The sequence below is a fragment of the Oryzias melastigma genome, linkage group LG4 (genome assembly GCF_002922805.2).
Source record: "Oryzias melastigma strain HK-1 linkage group LG4, ASM292280v2, whole genome shotgun sequence".
NCBI classification, from domain to species: domain Eukaryota; kingdom Metazoa; phylum Chordata; class Actinopteri; order Beloniformes; family Adrianichthyidae; genus Oryzias; species Oryzias melastigma.
Window position 1 is genome coordinate 14,936,643 of NC_050515.1, and position 22,941 is coordinate 14,959,583.

At 36.6% G+C, this 22,941-nt stretch overlaps 1 protein-coding gene across 1 annotated transcript; it reads right to left on the reverse strand.

The window, feature by feature from the left end:
- Positions 1-920: 920 nt before the first annotated feature.
- Positions 921-21,022, reverse strand: swt1 (SWT1 RNA endoribonuclease homolog). Its single transcript, XM_024279117.2, has 16 exons — positions 20,510-21,022; positions 20,315-20,379; positions 19,120-20,218; positions 18,856-18,985; positions 17,324-17,425; positions 16,748-16,939; positions 15,050-15,143; positions 14,435-14,646; positions 14,039-14,196; positions 13,357-13,495; positions 11,322-11,461; positions 11,044-11,192; positions 10,682-10,828; positions 7,591-7,657; positions 7,441-7,508; positions 921-1,346 (listed from the first exon to the last, which is right to left on the reverse strand). The coding sequence occupies exons 1-16, from the start codon at positions 20,576-20,578 to the stop codon at positions 1,238-1,240; spliced, it is 2,940 nt and encodes a 979-aa protein (XP_024134885.1). The 5' UTR covers positions 20,579-21,022; the 3' UTR covers positions 921-1,237.
- Positions 21,023-22,941: the final 1,919 nt, after the last annotated feature.

Sequence of the window (22,941 nt, forward strand, 5' to 3'; positions counted from 1 at the left end):
TTGCATCCTGGCTGCTGCTTTAATCTCTAGTTGCTTTTTGAGGACTGCCACACTTAAGCAAGTCCTCCCCAGTTCAGATTATTCTAAGCTGGCTAAGTGACCCGAGCACAGGAAGGCACGCTGACAGTCACTTCAGGTTTTTAAATTGGAGACGTCTTAATTACCCCGGTGATCTGGCTGCCCGCTTAAATCCCCAATCAATGCTCATTCACAAATTAGCCAGGTAATCTGCTAATATGAAAGTGTGTCACATGGGAAATAAGAAAACTCCTCTCGTGAGATGCTAATAACTGATCTACTTTAATTATACATGAAACATTCTACAAAAAATGTATAAAACTTGCATGAAAATTAGATAAGAATGAGAAATGTGGCTTAAAAATAAGAATTTTATAGGAAACGTTCCCATTTCAGGTGCTTTTATCTTAAAAAGCTTTGTCGAATCCAACGAATGACGCTGCTATGACATAAATGCAATCTCCTTTAAATAGAACATATAAAAGAAAATACTGATGTATATGTGAAAAAGAAACTAACTAGCAAACCTCATATGTCGCCTAACTGTTCTCCCTTTAGCTCCGCCTCCATGATGTCTCATGCTTCTGTGTGTGTCACCAGCACCAGTCCTAATCCCAATTTGCCTGCTGCCGTCACATGCGTCTAATCCCCTTATTCGTCAGACGCGCACGAGGCCACATGTGGCCGTTTTTGGCTGTGACACAGGTGAACTCTTGTGCATGGAAAGAATCTCAAATTACAACCATCCATTAGGGTGAAGCTAAAAGAGACATTTTTTTCATCTCATATTTCACTCAAAGTCATAAAATGGGTGTGGTTTTATATTAAATAGATCCCTTTGTACAAAAAAAGACTCAAAAATGACATCAAGCTTTAGAATATATTTAAAACAGGAGCCAGTGTGCAAAATAATCACGGTGAACGTTTAATGGAAATAAAACATTACAAGAACAATTATGTTGATGTGTGTGAGAGAAAGCCCTTTGTCTATAACAGAACTGTTAGAGGAAAAGAAAAATGAAAATGATAAATGTTGTATACCAGAAGACAAAAGATTTTATCAGCAATGACGGAACATTCAAAATAATAAACGCGCTCAAGAGGACAAAAACTCTAACCGCAAATATCCAGGTCCAGACAAGACCTACCTTCATTTTTACACTTTTAGGTCCAAAAACCAGAATAAGACTTTTCAGTCTAGCTGATGTGCAAACAGCTTTTATTTAGGCTGTGTGGTGAAGGCGATGTGCTGGTCTGAAGCCTGAACACAACAGTCCAAGGCCTTTTTCAGCTCCATTAACTGGCCCCCTCCGACTCTGAGCTTCTCCCTGGAAGCAGAAGAAAGACTTTTAGTAACCACGACATTAGAGAAGGACAAACTGGAACAGAGAGGGGATGTTTTGAATAAAGACGGAAGTGGCAGGAGTTTGACCCATGACCAAACTGAGAAAATCTAGATTTGGATCAGATATTGTCTTTAAAATCATGAGTGGAGAAGCTACAAATGTAGAAACCCAGAACATAAAAAACAATATTTTTGTGAGAGAATTGATCTCTGATGTTTTACATTGGAGGGGAGGTTTCTGCATTTTAGCTCTTCCATCCTTTAAAGATCTTTCAGAGGTTTGGATGAGACAGAATAAATTAGAATTATCTGCAATAAAATATTAATTTCAGCACTTTTCCAGCAATCCTTTGCAGTCACTGGTTGTACTCAGTCTGGAGTGAAACATTTGGCTGAGTCACAGCAGAAAATTCTACTTCTCCAAGTGTTTTGGTTCTTTTCTGTGAATCTGTTTGATCTGGGATCCTGTTCTGTGTCACATGAATTTAGAGAAAGAACTTCCTTTTTTGTGCAAATCTTTAAAATTTCCTTCAGAACTCTGTTAGAGAACTTTCTAGACTAGAGAGTGGCATTTTCCCCCTGGTTTTCATGAATGCCCATCTCACTGTACAAGGACATCATTGTCTTTTTCCCCTCGCTGCCACGCCGATTCCATCCTCTGCGTTTGACAACTAAGGCTGGTCTGTTTCCCTCACACTGAGATCTCATTTAAGCACATATGGTGGGGTTTATAGCAGAAGCTCCCATCTGCAAAATGCAGAACTTGGAATTAACGCCTGAGCTTTTGCACGCTTCTGAGCAATATAAAGAAATAATGGAGGGATAACTCACCAGTTCCTATAAAACTGTTCTGGGGCTGGAATTTCAAAAGCTTCTCAAATCTGGATATGATTAAAAGTTAAAAGCATTTTTAGACTTTAACTCTTCCCAAATGTCTATATTTAGTGTTTTTGTATGATAAAAAGGAAAGCATGTGTAAACGTAACATTTTAAACCTCAAAATATAACAAATTAACTGGATGATTTAAGATAAAATCTGTAAAAAATGTCAACTTGAGATGTTTTGTTCCCACTTTCCCTGGATTATTATAGTTGCTACTTATCCACATTTTTCCAGCAGAACAACATTTTTTTTGGCTACACTGGGTCAAGCATCCTTGCAATTATAATTTCTCAAAATAAAAAGGGAAAAGGCCCACACCAGCTCCAGTTGTGGCAACAGCTGCTAAGCAGCAGACACACTGAGGGAGCTTGTTGCTTGTTTGTTTCCTCCTCTTTGTTTCCACTGGAACATTGTGTAACAGCAGACACGAGAAGGAAGGACAAGAATCTGCTGGATTAAGAATGTTCCTTGTTTATTTTCACCCTGCGTTCATCCAGCCAGTTCCCCCTCGCCACAAGGCCACGCATCCCCGTGTTTTCCCTCACAAGTGAAAATGTCAGGTTGTGTAACCAAACCGGCTCTTGCTGCGTTCAGGCAGCTGCCAGGGTGTTGGCGGTCTGTTGAAACTGCGCTGGTGTCTCAACCTAATGTGCTTCACAGACCGAGAAGCAGGGTAAAAAAAATGGCTTAAAGCTGTATTTATACCCACATGGATTTAAGATTCAGATTCTTTTCATTTTGTAAAAATAAAATTGTTATTTTGCTAGTGTTTGCTACACAGAAAAAAATCCCATTACCTAGCAGCAGTAGTGTTGTCATCTATACAGAGAGATTGCTTTTTCAATTTTTTTCTCAAAAGCATTTTTGTTCAAAGAGGCAAACCTTTATTCACTCGAGATGAGATTTGTTTAAAAGAAAGTTTTTTGTCCATCAACGCAGACAGAACAATGAATTCTTGTGATGTACAATGGTTTTTCTGTGCATGCAAGATTACTAATAGATTCACCTGTTTGTCTGTTGTTTTAGTTTATTTTTTGTTTTAAACATGCTCTTGTGACATTTGTCCAAAGATGGAGGTCATATTTAGAAAACATTAAGCTTAAAATGGCATTTCTAAGTATTTCTTTATTCAAATCATAAAGTAGGGGCAGGCCACAAGCTCCCTGCTCCACTTCATTCCGATACATCCACTTGTAGATCCATGAACGTCTTCGCTTTCCTCGTCCAAGGTGTCATCTGGATCGAAATTGTTCGACTGGTTAGCTCGGATATTGTTGCCATTTTTTTGTACTTGCCCTGCTAATATAGCTGTAAGTGAGAGTTCTCAACAACAAGAAGGGGAAAGAGGGGGAGGGTTGCTCTGTAAGTCATCTACTGCCGTTGGAAGAAAAAGTATGCGAACCCTTTGGAAGTACCTCAATTTCTGTATGAAATGGACACATAATGCTTTGTTTTTTATCTCAATCTAAATCACAATGATGGAGAAAAACATTGCCTGCTAAAATCACACCAAAATATGCTTTCATGTTTTTATTGAACACAATCGAGTGTCCAGTTTATGCATAATTCCAAAGGGTTCATTTAAGCTAAAAATGGCATAATCCTAACTAAAAGACCAATTAAACTGCTTTAAAATAGATCAAAAGATGACTGGACTGTTAAATACTTGAGCTATCTTTGAAAAAAGTATTTGAAATATACTGTATGTGTAAACGCGAGAGCAGGAAATGATGTTCAGGGTAAATATGAACACAGACAGACACACCGGAAACGTCAAATACATGCAAGGTGAGGGGAGGATCGATGCTGCCTTGAAAGTGAGTCATCCTGTCTGACTCAGAGGCTGAGCTGCATTAGCAAAGCTGATTGAAAATCAAAAACGAAAGTCATTCCACAGCAGTCAAAACAAGAGTTTTTCTTATGCTCACACAAACATAGTAGTCTATTTATACAGAAAGAAGACCTCAAGGACAACCCCCTCCAAAATGAAAGGTAATAATTTAGGCCTTTTCTAGATGTGAGCTGGCTCTTGGCCTTAGAGTACGTGAGCTGTGAAATAAAAAAACTACATTTTTTTTGTTCCTTTCTTTTTCTCAGACCCAAAAATATAACCACACAACCTTCACTGAAAGACTTGTAATATATTTCATCTTAGAAAAATAAACCACAAATGAGACAAACATGGAGATCACTAAATTATTTTTGGATTAATAATAATAAAACTGTCAGGGCGCTCTTATCAAAGAGTGATAAGCATGAGGGAACAGGAGGTTTAATCTGACGTGTCACTTCTTATCAGGGAACTTGAAACACGTCAAACATATGACTGCAGAGTGCACTTATGAAGTCTTATATAACCCTGGACTTCATGCAAACACGCAGCTGAAATATTTAACACCGCACACGTAATCTGTTCACTAAGTAAGAAACCCAGTCACTTCCCAGAGCGTGTTAATGATAAAAAATTTACAGGCACTACACGGTTAGCTAAACTGATCCGACAGCGGTGACCTGTGGTACAAGGAGTGACTGGAGACCGACCAAAACAAAACTACAGCCGTTTTTCTTCATGGGATGAAGTTACTAAACAGAAACCGCATTGATATTCCTACATCCCGACTGAAAGAGTGAAAGATATTTAAATATTTTATATATACTGGGGTTATGAAATATTTAGAAACATATTCAGACAGTCAGACAGCAGCATGATGAGACGATGCACGATGGCCAGGAAAGAAATAATCTGTTTAACACTTATGTGTGGAGCTTGTTTCCATGGCAGCAGCTGGGTTCAGCCTGCAGGCACCAGCATACTGTAGCTCCATTGCTGCATCAGAGTGCACTGACTGACAGGTGATTCTGCTCATATGAGAGTGGAGTTCTGTGCTGCCTTACGCAGGCTGTGAAGCTGAAATTAAATAGCTTTTTCATAAAATAATCTGCATAAATATCAAAAATATGTATTTTTGCTTCAACTCTAGGCTAGTCTCAAACATTTGTACCTCACATAGATTAGGATCATTGGAGCATTTCCACAGCATTTCTGCTCTTTCTTCTGACTAAAAATTAAACACAATGGGGCAAAAAAAATATTTAGTCAAGTTCTCCCACTTAAAAAGATGAAAGAGGTCTGTAATTTTCATCATAGGTAGACCTCAACTATGAGACACAAAATGAGAAAAAAAAATCACATTGTCTGTCTTTTAAAGAATTTATTTGTAAATTATGGTGGAAAATAAGTATTTGGTCAATAACAAAAGTTCAACCCAATACTTATTATATACTCTTTTTTGGGAATGACAGCAATAAAACGTTTTCTGTAAATCTTCACAAGGTTTTCACAAACTGTTTCTGATATTTTGGTCCATTCCTCCATGCAGATCTCCTCTACAGCAGTGATGTTTGGGGCTGTCGCTGGGCAACACAGACTTTCAGCTTATATATAAAACGAGTTTAAATAGGTGCCATTAATACAGGTAACAAGTGGAGGACAGATAATTATTTACAGAAGAAGTTACAGGTCGGTGAGAGCCAGAAATCGTATTTGTTCGTAGGTGACCAAATACTTATAAGGGTCCCCACAAGTGTCTTCAAGTTAAATGTAAGACTTTTTAGGACCTATTTAAGGTCATCCATGTCAAAACTTAAGATTAATTTCTATTTCCCATTCTATGCATTATTTCCCATTGTATTATTTTATTCCCATGTTATGACCAAAACTAGCTTCTTGTCTTGTTTGTGCCATAAATCTTTAGAGCTCTTCTTTTTTTCAAACCGGCGGTCGGCATTCAGCGTATTGGTGCGTAACAACTGGTTCTCCCACTGTTTATTTACATCATTTGATTAGAAAAACTCATGGTCAAAAATGTCATTTTTGACATGAATTTTGAAACAGTGTAGTTTCAAGCAGCACAACTTTTAATGCTCAGATATTAAAATTCAAGACTTTAAAAAAAATCTTTATAAGGTATTATTTACAATTTCATAAATTCAATGGTTTTAAGAATTTTTGGGACCTTGAGAGAACCCTGACTTATTTTCCACCATATTTTACGATTTAAATTTAGTTAAAATGTGACTTTCTGGATTTTTTCTCATTTCGTCTCGCATCATTGGGGTATCCCTATGATGAAAATTACAGGCCTCTCTTATCTTTTTAAGTGGGAGAACTTGCACAATTGGTGGCTGACTGAATACTTTTTTACCCCACTGTATTTGTGCAGTCTAGTTTGTCTCATTGTTTTAGAATGGGATCGGTACTGTTTGTGACATTTCCTCGATAACACCTAGATAGGGGCCGCCCATTGCTTTTTTTTATCTGTTATGCATTTAGGAAAAACAAAACCTGGATTTAGATAAGGATAGACAACAGAGATTAATCATAAGCGAGCCAGTCTATGCCCTACCTCTGGTAAAAATCCATGCAAATCCATCTTTAACTTTCCTGGTAATCCTTCTGGCAGACACAAACCGAATAACCTCTTTGGTGGAGGAAACAGTCAGCTTAGTACATTTAACCGACTAATCTGTGAACTATGGTGTTCTCAAAACAACAACAAATACACTTCTTTTAAAATTAATTATTATAATTATAATAAAGAAATACTTGTTACAGATCATTCATGAAAGCTCCATCATTTTTTAAGGTTGGTACTGCAAGACAGATAGGAGAATTTCAAAGTAAAAGCCTGCATCACATAAAAATATTCTTTTAAAGGGAATTTGTTTACAAATCCTGCCTCCTTTCAGTTTACAGCCTAATAATAAATAAAAAAATAAACAGCGTGTTCAAATAAGCTTTCTTATCACCACCGGAATGATAAGAGGTATATAAAAAGACAACTCTCATGACACTGGCTAGTATCAACAGCTTTCATTCACTGGATGAGGTTTTATTGGAGCACATGTGTCAGGTCTGTTTTGCCTCCATGGTGCCATTAAACTCAACAGGTTTCTAAACGTTTCGCTCTCATTCACTCTACCCCCTCGTAAAAGAAAGCTTCTTGGCACAGAATAACCATCACGTCTTGACAGGGAAAGCAATATGTTCTCGCTCCACAAAAAGGTTTGGGATTAAATCATTTGTTTGAGTGTATCACAAATATAAAAATGACTAAAAGTCTTTTTATTTGTACATTCCTTATCTCTAAATTTATACTGCTATCATAGTTTTATATATTAATGTGTGTCCTACCTGTAGTCTGGTTGTGAGAAACAGCCAACGAGGGCTGTGGCCGTTAACCTGGAATCCTCATGAATAATCTGAAATGATAAAATATGAATAAAAACAAACAAACAAAAAAAAGGTAAACCAAAAATTGCAGCAGATCTTCATCTTACTTACCTGATTGGAATAGATGACGCTGAGCAGAGTCTGAACTTCCTCCAAACCTGGAGCCGAGGACAAAATGCTAAGAGACAAAAACATTAAACATAAATATGTTTTGTAGCAAAATAGAAACTAAAATAAGCCTTTTTACTTTTCTAAATTAACTTAATAGAACAAAATAAATGAGCATGTGCTAATTAAATAACAAAGAAACATTTTAAAAATAATAAAACTTAATAAAATATAGAAAATCATCCAATAATTTGATTTTATTTGACCTTTTTGGCATAATTTATGTTTCAATGCATCGTACTCAATAAGACCATGCAGATGGAAACCTACTCTGAAAGAAGCACATTCTGAAGGTAAATGTTTGACAAAAATAAATGACTTAGATTAGATTTAAAAAAAACTGGACTGCTTTAAACCTGTCATATCAAAACTTTATGAATCATCAAAATGAATCTCTGAAAAGAAGAAACACAATAAAACCCCAGAAGAACTCTTTTCTATTTTTATGTCAATCAAATTACAGTTAGCTCAATAGTGTCTTTTTTAATTACCGCACATGCACACTTACTTTTTATTAACACACTTGTGTAAAAAGTTACCCATTTAGAGCAAAGGATGTGGAATTTGACATGTGTAAAAACGAAGCATGCAGAGTTTCACAAGCCCCCTTCATGATTATACTGATCTTTAGGACTCAAAGCTTTTAAGAAGTTGCGTGTGAACTGAAAGATGACGCAGTCAAACATGTAATCGTATTAGAATTTGTGTTAGTGCCTTAAAACATGCCAGTGGAGTACAGCCATGAAGCAAACAGCCTTCAAACACAATCAAAAGCACTCTAAAATTGGTTATTTAAGTAGTAGAATTTTTGGATTGAGCATAAATTATGTTTTCTATTTGCCTTTTGTGATATCACTGATAACAAATGATTACTTCAGGAGTTGAGTGAATCAATTTGCTGCCTTTGTGTATTTAAAGGTCATTTATTATATGGCCTCACATCATAGCAGAGACAAGCGGCCATAAATTGTCTGGTTTTATGGCTGTAAACAATAATACAAGTGATTTTCTATTTGGTTACTGATTTGTTTTCTTTTAAAGACAGCTTCTGCTTGAGGCAACATAGTGAAAGCATCAAGCTAAAAACAGCAAAGCAAACACAACAGGGGTAATAAAGCGAAACTGACAAATATAGTGTATACATGGAATCAATATAAGCACAGGGGGAAGAGGGTTGATTACCATACAAATCTATTATACCTTTTCTACATAAAGTTGTAGGATAATTTATTTTCTTTGAATAGATTTTCACACATTATTAGTTTAGATTTTTGCAGATTTGTCGAATAGGAAGCTAAGGGTGACACAAGAAGAACCACAGCAAATGTTTTGCCTTTTAAATGGCAGAACATTTTATCAATGGCCTCAAAGGGCCAAAAAAATTCACATTAAATGCCAGATGGGGAATGACTAACAAAACCCCCACCTTAAAGTAAAGTACAGTATTCCCCCCTTATTCGTGGGGGTTAGGGACCGGAGACATCTGCGAATACGCTAAATACGTGAGCCCCCAGACCCCTCCTGGGAAATCCCTCAGCACCTTCGGACGCAAAAGTTTCATACAAGTGTCTTGAGTTGTTGGGGTTTTTGGGACAAACCGGTAGAGTCATGTTTGGGAAAAAAATCTGTGAAACCGCAGATAAAAAGAGGAATACTAACAACTACTTAAAACAGAAACTATTAAAAAAATAAATAAAATCTGATTACAATATACCCTAATGAGGAACAATTTATCCCAATTTCAATGTGCAAAATTCTTTGGGTAACATTAGTTTGATGTATAACTGTCAATGTAAATCACACACTGCATGCAGGTGTGTGTGGGGGAAAAAGAAACATTATTGGTGATTATATAATAAACTCCTGGCTATTGTGTTTTGTGATAAGAAAAATATATGTATGCTATTTTCAAAACAGAATATTTAAAATAAAACTACAAAAAAGTTAGCATGTCAGTTAACTAAATGTAATAATCAACAATGGCGATACGTATTGCGATACACATGACATGATACGATATGTATCCCGATATATTTCACAACAGTACCAGACAATAATTTACTTGTTTTGTGACATAAGAATTATCTGAATATTAATGCATTTTACACAAATATAAAATTGTAAAATACATGTTGTTTAATGATCAGAACATTAAGCACTGCAACTGTATATCATAAAAAGGCTGCCTTTACCCAAGAAAATTTTAGTGGAAAAGAAAGAAGCATTTAAGTGGAAAACAAAAGTAAGAATGAACATGTTTACTTTTAAACAATAATTAAATATCACCCTGGCAGTATTTTAAATTGATATAGTTTTGCCATATAAGGTATTGCGATATTTCCCTGAATTGATATCTTTTTACCCCTACTGTTTACACCTGCTTTCCCACTGTGGAGAGTGAGAATATCTCCTTTAAAGAGCAACTATGTAAGTCACCAGTCAATAAATTAGAAAAAAATAAATCATTAGTGAGAGCGTTAACGAAAAATAAAGTCTAAAAGTTGAGCATTTAAACCAGCCAGCATTTAATTAAGTTTTAAATTAACTCCTGTCAATAGCTCTGTTCTGAACAGACCCAGGTGTGTTTAAAAATGTATCATTTGGAGCAGATAAGTGTTGGCTTCCTAGAAGTAACAACAGATAGCCTTTTCTTCCAGAAGCTACCGAGAAAATTAGCAGCACAGCTATCACTGTTGCGTCATGAGAAAGGTGATAAGGCGAAGCTTCAAGGTCAAGAAGATTACAGCATGACTGACCGGCACGACTTGCAAAACCAGTTTAGAAAGCAATATATGTGAGAAAAATAGCTCGGAAAAGGTCGAGAGCCCTTTAAAATGGCTTCTTCTGGTCATAAATCATATCAGCAGTGTAAGCAAGAGGTTTAGTCTCACATGCAGACATTTTTATGGCTTCAAGAGCTTTTATAGATCGGATTCAAGATCAAAACAATCAGAAAAAACAGGGTTCACTGCAGTGATGTGGGAGAGCAGTTAGACTGACATGAAATGACAGCAGACGGAGCGAGTTGCTGTACCTGCTGAAGGCTTGGAGCAGCTGCAGGACCACAGAGGCCAGTCTGTGCAAACAGGCCAAAGCGTCCTGTGGAAATGTCAGGCCTCCCTCCAAAGGAACAATTTGCATGGTGTGAGGGTCAAAGCGTAGTGCTTTGAACACCTCCAAGCTGAAATGTGACAGAAAAAAATGACCTTCAGGGTCAGCGGAATGAGAAAAAAAAGGGTATATCAAAATAACCTCAAATGTTTTTATTTCGTGTCAGGAGATGTTATTATGGAAACATTTGCTCTGGCTTTTAGTGGCCGGTCTCAACCTTAGTGTTAACATAATATTTAGATGCATCTTAACTCTAATTCAATCTCAGAATACTTTCATACTAACCTGGTCTGATAAATATGGGACCAGATGTTCTCAAAAATGCCCCACACTTCCTGGTGGGAGACTTGAACAGATGTGGGCTGTTTGTCTTCCACCTCATCTTCATTCATGACAACATCTCCAGACAAGCTGTCGTCCACCACACACAAAGGCTGCAAATGAAAAAAAACAGCATAGATTTATTTATTTATCTGACAATTGATCTACTTTAAAAACATAAAACTGGTATTAAACATGCTGAAAATGTTGAGTTATTTCAGCAAACTGAGACCTCAGCTGACCTGGGGCTGCAGCTTGTTGGAGATCCTCTCCATCTCCGAGATGGCCTGGGAAACATGATGCGAACGTTTCGAAAATGCTTCGACAAACTCTTTAGCTTGCTGTAGCGCCGCAGAGGTTTTGTGACAGTCTGGAGTTTTACCTGAGAGAAGACAAAGAATCAGTAAGAGAGAATACTGGAAAGAAATGAACCATAGCAACCACCTGCAGCATTTAAAGTGAGCCCAGCAGTTGTATTATCTTCCCCTCAGTACATTCAAATTTCCCTTAGGCATCTTTATGATTATGGACCAAGGCCGTGAAGTTTTTCTTGTTTTTTATTCATGATGTACACTTGCTTCATTGCAACTTAACAGCTTTTAATAATGGCTACATCTACCCACTAAGGTTCGCTCCATTTCTTTCAGTTTATGTTATAATCTGATAATAAACCCTAATGTCTTATTCTGAAGAAAAAAACGAAAGAAACATGGCCGCTCCAGAGCAGATGCAGTGAATTTCAACACTGCAGCAAACGAAAAACAAGTCAGCTAAGAATGTTTTGCATTCTGTGTTTTGACTCAAGAATCCTTCACATGTTTACAACCCCCTCTTTCATCGGAAGTGTTTTTTTACACCTTCTGTAGAGTGTGAGGACTTAACACAGTGACGGATGAACCTGCGCCTGCTGGTCTTTCCACTATCATACAGTAACTTTTTACATGTTATCCATTTATAGAGACTCACAAAAGGTTGTTCTCACAAATTCACAGCATTCAGTACTTTTCCATGACTGGATTTGTTCTTAAGTCTCACACACAATTTATCCCTCTCCTCCCCCTCCTCCTCCCTTCCCCCAGTGCTCCTCTTCCTCCTCCTCCTCCCTCTGCTCTCAGAAATCTTCATAGAAAACATCTAACATCACATCTAACAGTTAGCATTCTTGGCTGCATTAAAAGGCTTAATTGGATAGATTTTTGTCATTTCTCCACACACTGCGGCTCCCATGACGGAATAGAGCTTGAATGGTTTACAAAGCATTACAGGCGTTCAATAAGTGCAGCCATGTCGCTAAGAAAAGCCGGACTGCAGTGGGCGACTCAGCGTCTTTCTGACACACATTACCCACTTTAGCAGATGACCTGATTCTGTGTGTAGTTTTGTGGGGATGCAGCACAGCGCAGGACAGACGACGTCACCTCCCCGAGGACTTAATCTGAGGGATGACTCAGTATCCTAAAGCTACTGTTTGCTGACGAATGCAAAAACCATCTTACAATTAAAGATTGATTTTTATTGTTATTAAGGAATATTTGTGTTTAACATTTTTGCAGTCTTTGCTTGGTTTGGTGCACTCACATATATAGATGTAAAACTGACATTTTTAAGCCCCATTCCAATGAAAATCTTGTTTTTGGTAGTTTAATTTAAGATTAAGAAACTGCATTTTTGAATATCCGTTTATTCAAATCTTGGTGAAACAGGAACAGACAAAAAATGCCATTTGAAAAAGCTTATAGCACTCGCCAGTTTTGTTGCACCGCTAACGTTAGCTTGTGATTGTAAGGGACTGTAAGCTAACGGGAGAGCGTGTAAACGAAGGCATCATGGGAATTCAGGGAAAGCTTACTCTGCTTCAACAGTCCCACCCACAACTCAGAGGTGAATTTCTACTGAACTCCTGTCGCTCTGCAGAAACTATGTCCAAGAAAACAAAACAGGCTTTGGATTTAGCCTAAAAACGGCGCAATCACAATTAAAAGACGACTGAAAATGCTTTTATAACAGATCAAAAGATGATTAGAGTGTAAGTTTGAGCTGTACATTTTTACATTTTGAGACCAATCAGATCTTCGGATTAACAGCAAGTGTTCCTTCTTGAAAAATTGCACAACGTGCAGCAAAACCAGATGCAACAGAGGTTCAGAGAAGTGTGTGTTTGTGGACCACGACATCAACCAAACAAGCAGATTCACCAACAGTGAAAAAAGGATGATAGTTCCTGTATGATACACACTGCTTTTTGAGTTTATTTGATTCCCTTTGATGCCTACGTACCTGAATTGAAGAAGTTGATGAGGTCTGTAACCGTGTGGGACAGATTTCTTGGCACTATTAGTCCAAAGACGGCAATCCAGTGCTTTTTCAAACACTGCAAAACACCATTAAGTGTCCAGGGGGGTTTTATGCAAACTACCTGTTCAAATAAAATCAAAGAAACAGATAAACACATAAAAGAATCAACCGAAATGTTATTCAATTAAGATTATCCCATAGGTTGTAGAGTTAAAAAAAACAGAATTTTTTTCAAAGTGCATTACAGATATTTGAATTTTTGTCTCGATTTTACAGAATTTCTTTCTCAGTCATTCGATAAACTTAAGCCTGCAAGACCCACAGCAATAAAAATTGTGTTTTTAATATGTTCTTGTGGCATTTTTCTCATGATGGAGGACATATGTAAAGAAAATTACGATTAAAATTGAATTCTTAAATATTTCTTTATTCAAATCAGGAGAGAGTGTAAACAGATGGATAATGGGAAATGGGGGCAGGCTTCTATAGCAACGATCCCACTCAAAATGTTTAATCACCTACTGCTTCTCTGCAGAAACTTTGTCCTGACAGGTTATTGGATTTTGGCTAAAAATGGTACAACCATATTGAAATGACCACTGGGAACGTTTTCACAATAAATCAAAAGATGATCTGAGTGAGACTCGTATTTTCAAATATGTACCTCATGCCAGATGTCATCAAAAGCGACCTTCATCTCCTTTTCTACCACAGCAGAGAGAACGTCCCGCAGACATTTCTCTAGGTCAGACAGACACTCGCTTAGCCTCTGTTTCTCCTCCTCATCCTCACCTCCTGTATCACTCTCTTTCTGTGTTTCATCTGTAAACACAAACACGTACAAAACTAAATCATCAGAGTTTCTAGAATTGTATCTGTGCTGCCGCTTTGTGCTTGCTGGAACTGTTTAGCAAGAAAAGGAAATCAGGGAATATAGGAAGGAGTGGGTGGAGATGCTGTGTTGCATACATGATTTGTGCTTTTGACAGCAGCTCCGTGATGCTACGCAGCAAGTCACTTCCTGTTTTTCCATAAAACAGAGCAGCGGTTCTTGACTCACCTTCCTCAAGGAAGCCTTGAGAAAGTACAGTTTGCTGTTGATGCTTTGGCGGGGCCGGTGTGCTACACGTATGTGACATTGGCGATGGGGCCCGTTCCCTGTTGTGGGGCATAACTGGGTGTTTGGATTTTTCCACTTCTGCCTCTAAATCCTTCTTGGAGAGGGCTCTTATCCCACTCAGTAAGGCTTTACTGGATAGATTTTTGTCATTGCTACAGAGAAACAAAACATGGTTGCAATTAGATGGAAGTGCGAATACAAGCTTAAATAAAACAGCTTATTCCAATCACTGCGCAGCATTTGGCTTAATAAATTCCTTCAGTTTTTGATGCAGTCTATAGCAGCATCGGAAAATAGCAACAACCTCAGATGTAGGTCAAAAGGACAAAGAAAGTAAGACAGAGCAGCTGGAACAAATGTGAGCCATAAAGTCCTGAACTCGGGTTTGAATCTCTTCCTCAGCAATTCTATTCTCTGCAAAACGTGTCTGGCTCTCTCTTTTTTTCTTTGGTTCCAGCTGGAACTATCTGGTAGAGTCACATGCTTGTGCATTATTAGCAGAGGACACATGCTCTGCAGCAGCAGCAGCAATGTCGAGGGGGAGGGGGAACTCACGTGCAAAGGATCAGAGCACACTCTGGGTAGAGATTCTGGTATTGCAAGCAGCATTGCAGCACCCTGTCATCATTATTCTCCGCATTCAGACCATCTGATGGTAGAAAAAGAGGAAATGATGAGAGGGGGAGGAAAACTGAAAAAAGGAACATAGAATCAAGAGGTTTTTAGTTTGGAATGTAAGCAATTTATAACATTTTCCTTTTTTCCTTAAAGGAATAACATGTGGAAAAAAACAAGGTGGCATATTTTTATAGGCTCACAGAGATTGCATAAAAAATCTGCCCTTGACTCACACATGAGTGCTGTGAGATGAGGAATTCCTAGAGATTGCCTGTGCACTAGTGCCCCCTGGTGTGCACACATAGAGAAAACACACTATCTGAAACAATTCCTTATAGACCCACTCCTATGAAAATTGTGTTTTCAGTATGTTCCTGTTGCATTTTTAAGCACGATAAAGGAGACACATGAAAAAAATTAAGATTAAAACATTGTTTCTGAGTATTTCTCAATTAAAATCGTGATGAATCAGGAGAAGACAAAAAAAACATTTAAAAAAGCTTGTAATTGTTACGTAAAATCTACAATCGGTAGGCTAAAAGCTCCATGCTCTGCTCCATTCTGAAGCATCCACTTGTCGACAAATAGATCCATGAACGTCTTTGTTTTCCTTTGCTGAGCTGGAATCTAGCTCAAAACTATACGGCTGGATTATTCCCATACTGCTCCCCATTTGTGTTGCACTACTTATGTTAGGTTCATGTTGTGGGGGGGGTGTAAGTTAGTGGGAGAGTGTGTAATCAATGGATCATGGGAAATGAGGGCAGGCTTACTCTGCTTTGTCATTCCCACCCACAACTCATAGGTGAATTTCTGATGAACTAGTGCTTCTATAGAGAAACTATCTCCAAGAAAAAAAAATGTTTTGGCTAAAAATGTCATAATGATAATTAAAAGACTGCTGGGAACACTTTTCCAATACATCAAAAGAGGACTGCAGTGGAATGTTAAAGTGTGTTCTTTGCCTGCATGTCTGATTAAAATCATCCACTATTCGTTGAGCTCCACAAAAAGCATGATGAATCGGACGCATCGCCACAAGAAAATAACTAAAACTTTTAACCGTGCAGCTACCAAAAAGGAAAGTGAAAAAAAACAAGAGCCTGACGTCATATCCAAGTCTCTGCAACTGTTAAATGATTGTTTCTGTTCAAATGTAACTTTTAAAGTATATAAAATGTATCCACTGATTTCAATGTGGTGTTTGCTTCTAAACTATTTGTTGTTTACATCCTAATACTTTCATTTGAAGTAATTTCACAAGAACAAAAGGCAGATAAAAAAAGAAAGTTAGGTAATAAACAATATATTTTACAGTCATGCAAGCTTCCCATTCTCTTAGTGGAGACAAAAAATACATAATTTTTACGTTATGTTGTTTATTTTGTTTATTTATGTACTTTTTGTTAACTTCATTATATTTCTTATTGATAAATTGACTTTTATTCTCTGTTTTTAATTTATTTGATTTCCAATATACACTTTTAACCTAATTACTGTATTCAACATGCATAATCTACATGTTAATTTTCAGCAGAGATTGGTTTTTGCACTAATATTGTGATGGGTTTTAATCTCACTGTACATGTGGACAATAAAGGCTTTCTATTCTATTCTTAATCGTGTCCCACTTACTACAGCTCTGAGCAGCCTGCTGCATAGACTGCCCCCACAGGCGAGGGTGTCGTTTCTTCAGGGTGTTGTATATGTAAGAGATGGCAGGGATTGCAAGGTGAGCCACAGAGCCGGACAGGCCCCGCCCCCTCTTTAAGGAATCCAGCTCCTGTAGTACCACCCAGGGGATGAGGACAACAGGAAAGCCCAGAGCTAAACGAACGGCCAGAAAAGGAATAAACAAAAACACATAACAAATGAAGATGGTACTCATCGGCAGAAACATTCAAATGCACTTAGAAGGCAGCTATTTTAAAGGTATGTGAGACTAAAGTCAACTTCCTGCAGCCCAAAACAATCTGGATGTGATTTTGTTTCCTCCTGTTGTCTCAGAAACTTTAAAACCTTATCTGGAGGTGCTACAATTTAAAAATCCTACTTAGGTAAAAGTTACATGTATAGAATTTTTTGGTCTGCCAGCTAAGCTACAGACAAAAATAGAAGTGCTCATTTAAATGCACAAACTAGGTAAAAATATGTTTATAGTGTATCACACAAAACAGAAATGCATGCATGACAATATAAGACGTGCATTACCTCCGAGGCCATGAGATGTAATCCTTATTACATAGTCTAAATGACTGAGGAGGATGTTGGTGTCCAAAACAAGGATGAAGACTTGTCGATGAGGCTCCTGACCTGCATTATTAAATGAAAAAAAATAATCAAATTAATGTTTCTTTATTACAAAGAAAACCGTATATTAATTATTTACATGAAGCATTTCAGGTCCAGTATTCTGTGGTACCTACAAAACGTGACGTCACCTGGGATTGAAATTTTACACCCAGAGAGCAATCACATCCAAATCTCGTCATTTTACTTGAATTTATTTCAGGTACTAGAGTACGCGATTATGGAGGAAACTCTGTCCTGAAAAAATGTATTTTAACACTGAATATGATGAAAACTTCACTGAAGAAGTTAGAAAATACCAAACTTCACTCACAGACACAGAGGGAGTGGAAAACTAGAGAGAAAATAGAGCAAGTTACTGGAAAAAGTTACAAGTTACTGGATAAAAAAAAAAAAAAAAAAATTAACGCAATAATATATATTAACGCAAATTAATCAAAGAAACAGCCCTTCATTTTAACTTGGCGATTCAGGCTTTTTTGTAATTGATTGACAGCAGTAATTAAAAATAAATGTTCTAAATGTAGAATTTCGTGTGTAATTTCTTATTGGGATTATTTGCAGATAATAAGTGGTCGGCAAATACCGACACACACAAAAAAAGGAAGATTAATCGCGATTCATTTTCCCAGGTTTGGGATTAATTAGTTAATTTTTTCAATCTTTTTTATATATTTATATATTTTTATATAAATCTTGCAGCAGAATTCTGCAATTCACCCCTTTTTTTATGTATTGATTTATTTTTTTGCCTTTGTGTTTGTGTTTAGTGGAGGAACAGGTCACTTCCTCCTCTGCCTTTCATGTGTCTGTGCATTCACAGATGCAACAAGCTTGTGAGAAACATGTTCTTTACATAAGAAATAAACGCTACAGATGATCGCGTCGCTTAAAAAGTATAAACAGCACTCAGAAGTTCATTGCAGTTTTAGCACAATCAAACCCAGCCAATGTTAGTATGAACTAGAACACTCGATATGATAGATTCAATGACCGGTCACTTTGTAGTACAAACCGACCTTAAAGGATTATGGATTTTTTTTTAATTTGAAGGTCATTTTCTAAATAACAACCCAATTATGTTATACTAATGTTATTCACATATATTTAGGTGCAACTAAGCACAAAAATTGATGGAAATTAATTTTGGTCAATGGTCACACGTAATGCACACTAGTGCATTGCTCGCACATATTTTAACCCTAACTCCGCCCTAATTCCATGTGACTAGTCACTTTTATTAGTCTTTTTTCCAACAAATAAAACTGCTAAATTTATCAATTTAAAAGCTAAAGGTAACCAAATTATTATCAAATGACTAAAAATGCATGCGAATGTGCCTTGTAGTGGTTATTTGGACTGGATTTTAGTGTATGACTTATCATCACAACACATAGTTTTTAAAGAAACAACAGGAAGACATTAAAACTCACGTAGGATGTTCGACGATGCCTCTTCTGGCACATCTATGTCCATGGAGGTCAGTTCCCCATAGCTCTCTATGACGTTTACCTCCAACCTCTTCTCAGAGCGGGCGAGGTGAAGCTCTTCAACAACTTGCATCTGCAAGAAGAAAACACTTTAAAACAAAGTGTGGCCATTCAAATGTGTAGCCAAATCTGATTGGGCAAGCAACAGCAGACACCACTGAAAACTATAAGAAATTATCAACATATTTAGATTAATGTGTTTCATACCTGATCGTACAGATGCTTAGTGTTGTCCTCCTCATTTTCAGGTGGGAGTTTATCAGGGGGAGAGGATGTCTTCTTTTCTTCCTCAAGCTGAGAATTAGGAGGGTCATCCAAATAGCTGTGCTCTTGCAGGATCTCAACCGGCTTAATTTTTGCTAATTTAATCTTAGAGTGTGAAGCTTTACTCTTACTTTCTTCAGTTTCCTCTCCAAAAACTGCATTTCTACCATCATCTTTGCTCCGCTGGAGATTTGGACGAACTTTTTTGGGAATCTTAAATTTAAAAGGGACAAACTTTTGAGAAAGCTTGAGTTTCTCAACCGATGATAACTGCGGTTTCGGAGGTGACACGGGTGCATCACTCACAGGGGGTCCGGGGAGACTGCTCAACACCTCTGAATTATTTTCTGAGGTAGTAAGGTTGACTGATTTGAAGGAGTTTTGAGTTAGAGTCTGAGAGGTTTGTTGTGGCGCGGTAGATAAGCCTGTATCGGTTGTTAATTTATTCTCTGGATGGCTTTTACTAGTGTTTTCAGGCAGCTTCGTTTTTTGATCTGCAGAATTCTCACAGTAAGTGGAGGATGGATCTTGGTCTTTAGTTTTGCTGCTGTCCGCCTCAGTCCTTGATGGTTCAACAACTTGAGCTTTCTTCTTCTCTACATGTTGTGTCTGATTCCCCTGCTCAGTCAAGTCTACAGATGGACTCATTCTCCGTTTCTTGACTGTGGAAGGACTTCTCAAAGAGGAACATTTATCCGCTAATACTTTTGCTGTTTTCTCGCTTGTTCCATGTTTATCTTCATCTTTGGGTTTTGAGACTTCTGTTTTGTGGGCGTCTTTAGTGTTCGAGGGTTTCGATGATTCAGCTTTTGAGGTGTTATTCACACTGTGTTTTCCCGAAGAATTTGCTTTTTCTTTAGTAGAATAAACTTCCCCAGGAAGAGGCACAGCAGCATTTTTAGTGATTGTATGTTGTTTGTCCTTCTTGACGGCTTTATGTTCTTCTTCTCCATGTGTTTTCGAATGTTTATAGACAGGTTTTTTGACGTGGCGGCTGGTTTGCGAGTCCTCCTTGACAGATTTCTTTTGTTCCTTGGTACTACTGTGTTTAAAAAAATGGTCACAAATCATTTAAAATAGTTAAAGTGGAATAACATGCTTACAAATGTTATATGCATTTTGTGATATGTATGCATACCTCTCGTGACCTTTGTAATCCTTGTGTCTTTTAGTACTTTTGGTGTCTTCTTTTTTCCTTGATCCCTTAAAGATGGCAGGAATAGGTTTAGTACCTAAACATTGTTATAGTTTATTGAATGAATTCATTCATTTGTTTAGCTTAATATCCAAACTTGGACCACAATTTAATGTAAAACCAACAAAACCTTCTTACCCTTTTGCCTTCCTCACTAGAAGACGAGGACACCCTCCGCCGCCTCCTCTTTTTGGAATTACTGTTCATTTTCTTGCTTGTTTATCAACCGGACATAAACAATTTTGCCTTGAAGAGAGTTTCACACACAAAAAAGGTGTGTGAAACTCGTTAAAAACATTGGTATCAAGTAAATTTAAACAGCAGTTTGCCTTTTTGGGAAAAGAATAGGTAAAATATTCGTGATTACAATATGCAAGTTTGAAGGCATTATTCCACGCTCGGCGTTAAAACGACTTAACACCTTAACTGCGACATTAAATGCATATTACCCTATTACTGGTATATAGCTTCAAAATAAACTCGCAAAGAAAAAGAAAACCTAAATATTGAGTACTTTTATAGAGACTGGCCTCTGTTACAACATAAACCACCAGAAAACACGTGGAATTAAAACTGTTTCGTCTGGTAATCGGAAAAAACCAAAACATCCGGGTAGTCTTTTGGGAAACTTCCGGAAAGCTGCACAACCAACACCTAAGCGCATTACTGCCCCCTTGAGGCAGAAAATGTCCCTTTTTAAAAATGTCTTTTTTCAAATGTACATATATATGCAGGACTTTCTGTGGGGTTCTACAACTGGAGGATCCGGAGGATCCGGAACAAAATTAGATTCATATCTCTCGATTGTGTCTCTATGACATAGAAAAAAATGCACTCAATTTAAATGAATAATGGGTTTGTAGTTTGTTGATTTAGTTTATTTCATGATTTGGTATGAAATATACCGGTAGTTTAAAAAATTATCTGAATTAAATATTTATTAAAGAAAAACATTTATAGTTTAATTTATTATGAAGGTTTCTATTTATTTGTACTTTGCATTTTTTATTTATAATTATCATTAATATTGTTAAGTTAAGTTAAGTTATGTCATTTGTGCTTAGATTTTCAATAGATACCTGAGCAAAATCACGATAAAGTTGATTAAGATATTGATGATGAAAGGTACGTTTAATCCACTGATTTGTGTTGCTACTTTTAATTCATGTCAATTTGCTGCAGTAGGAGGCTCTCAATTGTCTTAAACGTGGATTTTATTTTTTTTAAAATGAACTAGATATGCTGCTGGCAGAAAATACATTAAAAGTTGTTGTAGAAAATTAAAACCCGCTTTATAATTAATTAATTTTAATATTAAAAAACTATATTTAACATATAAATGGCTTCATGGCCACGGAAATTGTATTTTTAAAACATAAAATAAAATAAACTCAATTATGACAAATCTCTGAAAACATATTTTTATTAAGCTTTTCTTTTTTAGGCAGCACATATAAAATGAACAGATTTCTAAAATCATGTTATGTTATTAAATGTTGGTTCTTCTGGTTTAGAATAGAAAAATATGTATGTGCACTGCACAATCAATATTTGATATAATTATTTTTACATTTGCTCTAAAAAGAATGTTTCTTTCTATCTCGAGCTCATGGGAATTTCCTAAGCACTTATGTGATATTTGCTCCTTGGTTTCACTGTTTTGGTAAAGTTATCACCGTCTGCATTTTTGTACACACAATAGGAAGAAAAACAAATAAAAAAGTGGATTATTTTATTTAGAAAAATACAAATACAAATTCCCCCCTCAAGGTCGATAAAATTCCATCTCAACTCTGCAGCAAAACATTCAGCTGATATCTTTTCCCACCAACACCTGCTTGGTTTCTCTTGTAAACTAAATCATTTCAGTGTTTCCATGTTTTAAGGCCACTCAAAAATAAATTCAGGAAAACTTGTAGTTATGGCATTTACCACAAATTTCAGCGGGTAATTTTATTCCAGATGTTTTAGCTCTTTGCAAAATAATAATGATCCTTGTGTAAAAAAATGATAATGCAATACAATAGGACAAGATGATCTCTTAAAGGGACCTTTGATAATAAAAAAAAAAGATTATTTTATCCTTCCAGACTTTTAACTCTTCCAATTTGAAATAGAAATAATGTTGTTAATATGTACACTATCATAATACCATTTTGTCCCTCTTTGCTTTGAATTTGAATTTGTACGTTATTTTCATTAAATAGTCGCAATATGATTCGGTTATTTATAATATTTTTAAGTACTTCATAAAATCTTGTTCCAAATATATTAGTTTTTTTTAAGTGGAGTGCTCAAACTGAATTTGGAGACTGAATCTCATGCAACATGTACTGCAGTGAATGCTTTGTACCAGATGGTGTCGCTGTTGCTACCTCCTGTCTTTCTTTGGTATTTTGGGTGTTACTTTAGCATCTTATAAAACATTTATTTGTCAAACTTATCAGTTGATAAGAAAAATCTGAATACATATACATTTTTCTATGTTTATATATATCAAAATACATATAAAATAATTTTATTTGAAGAATTTTTAGCTACTTTGGTTGGAAAAGTGATCTACAAATGAT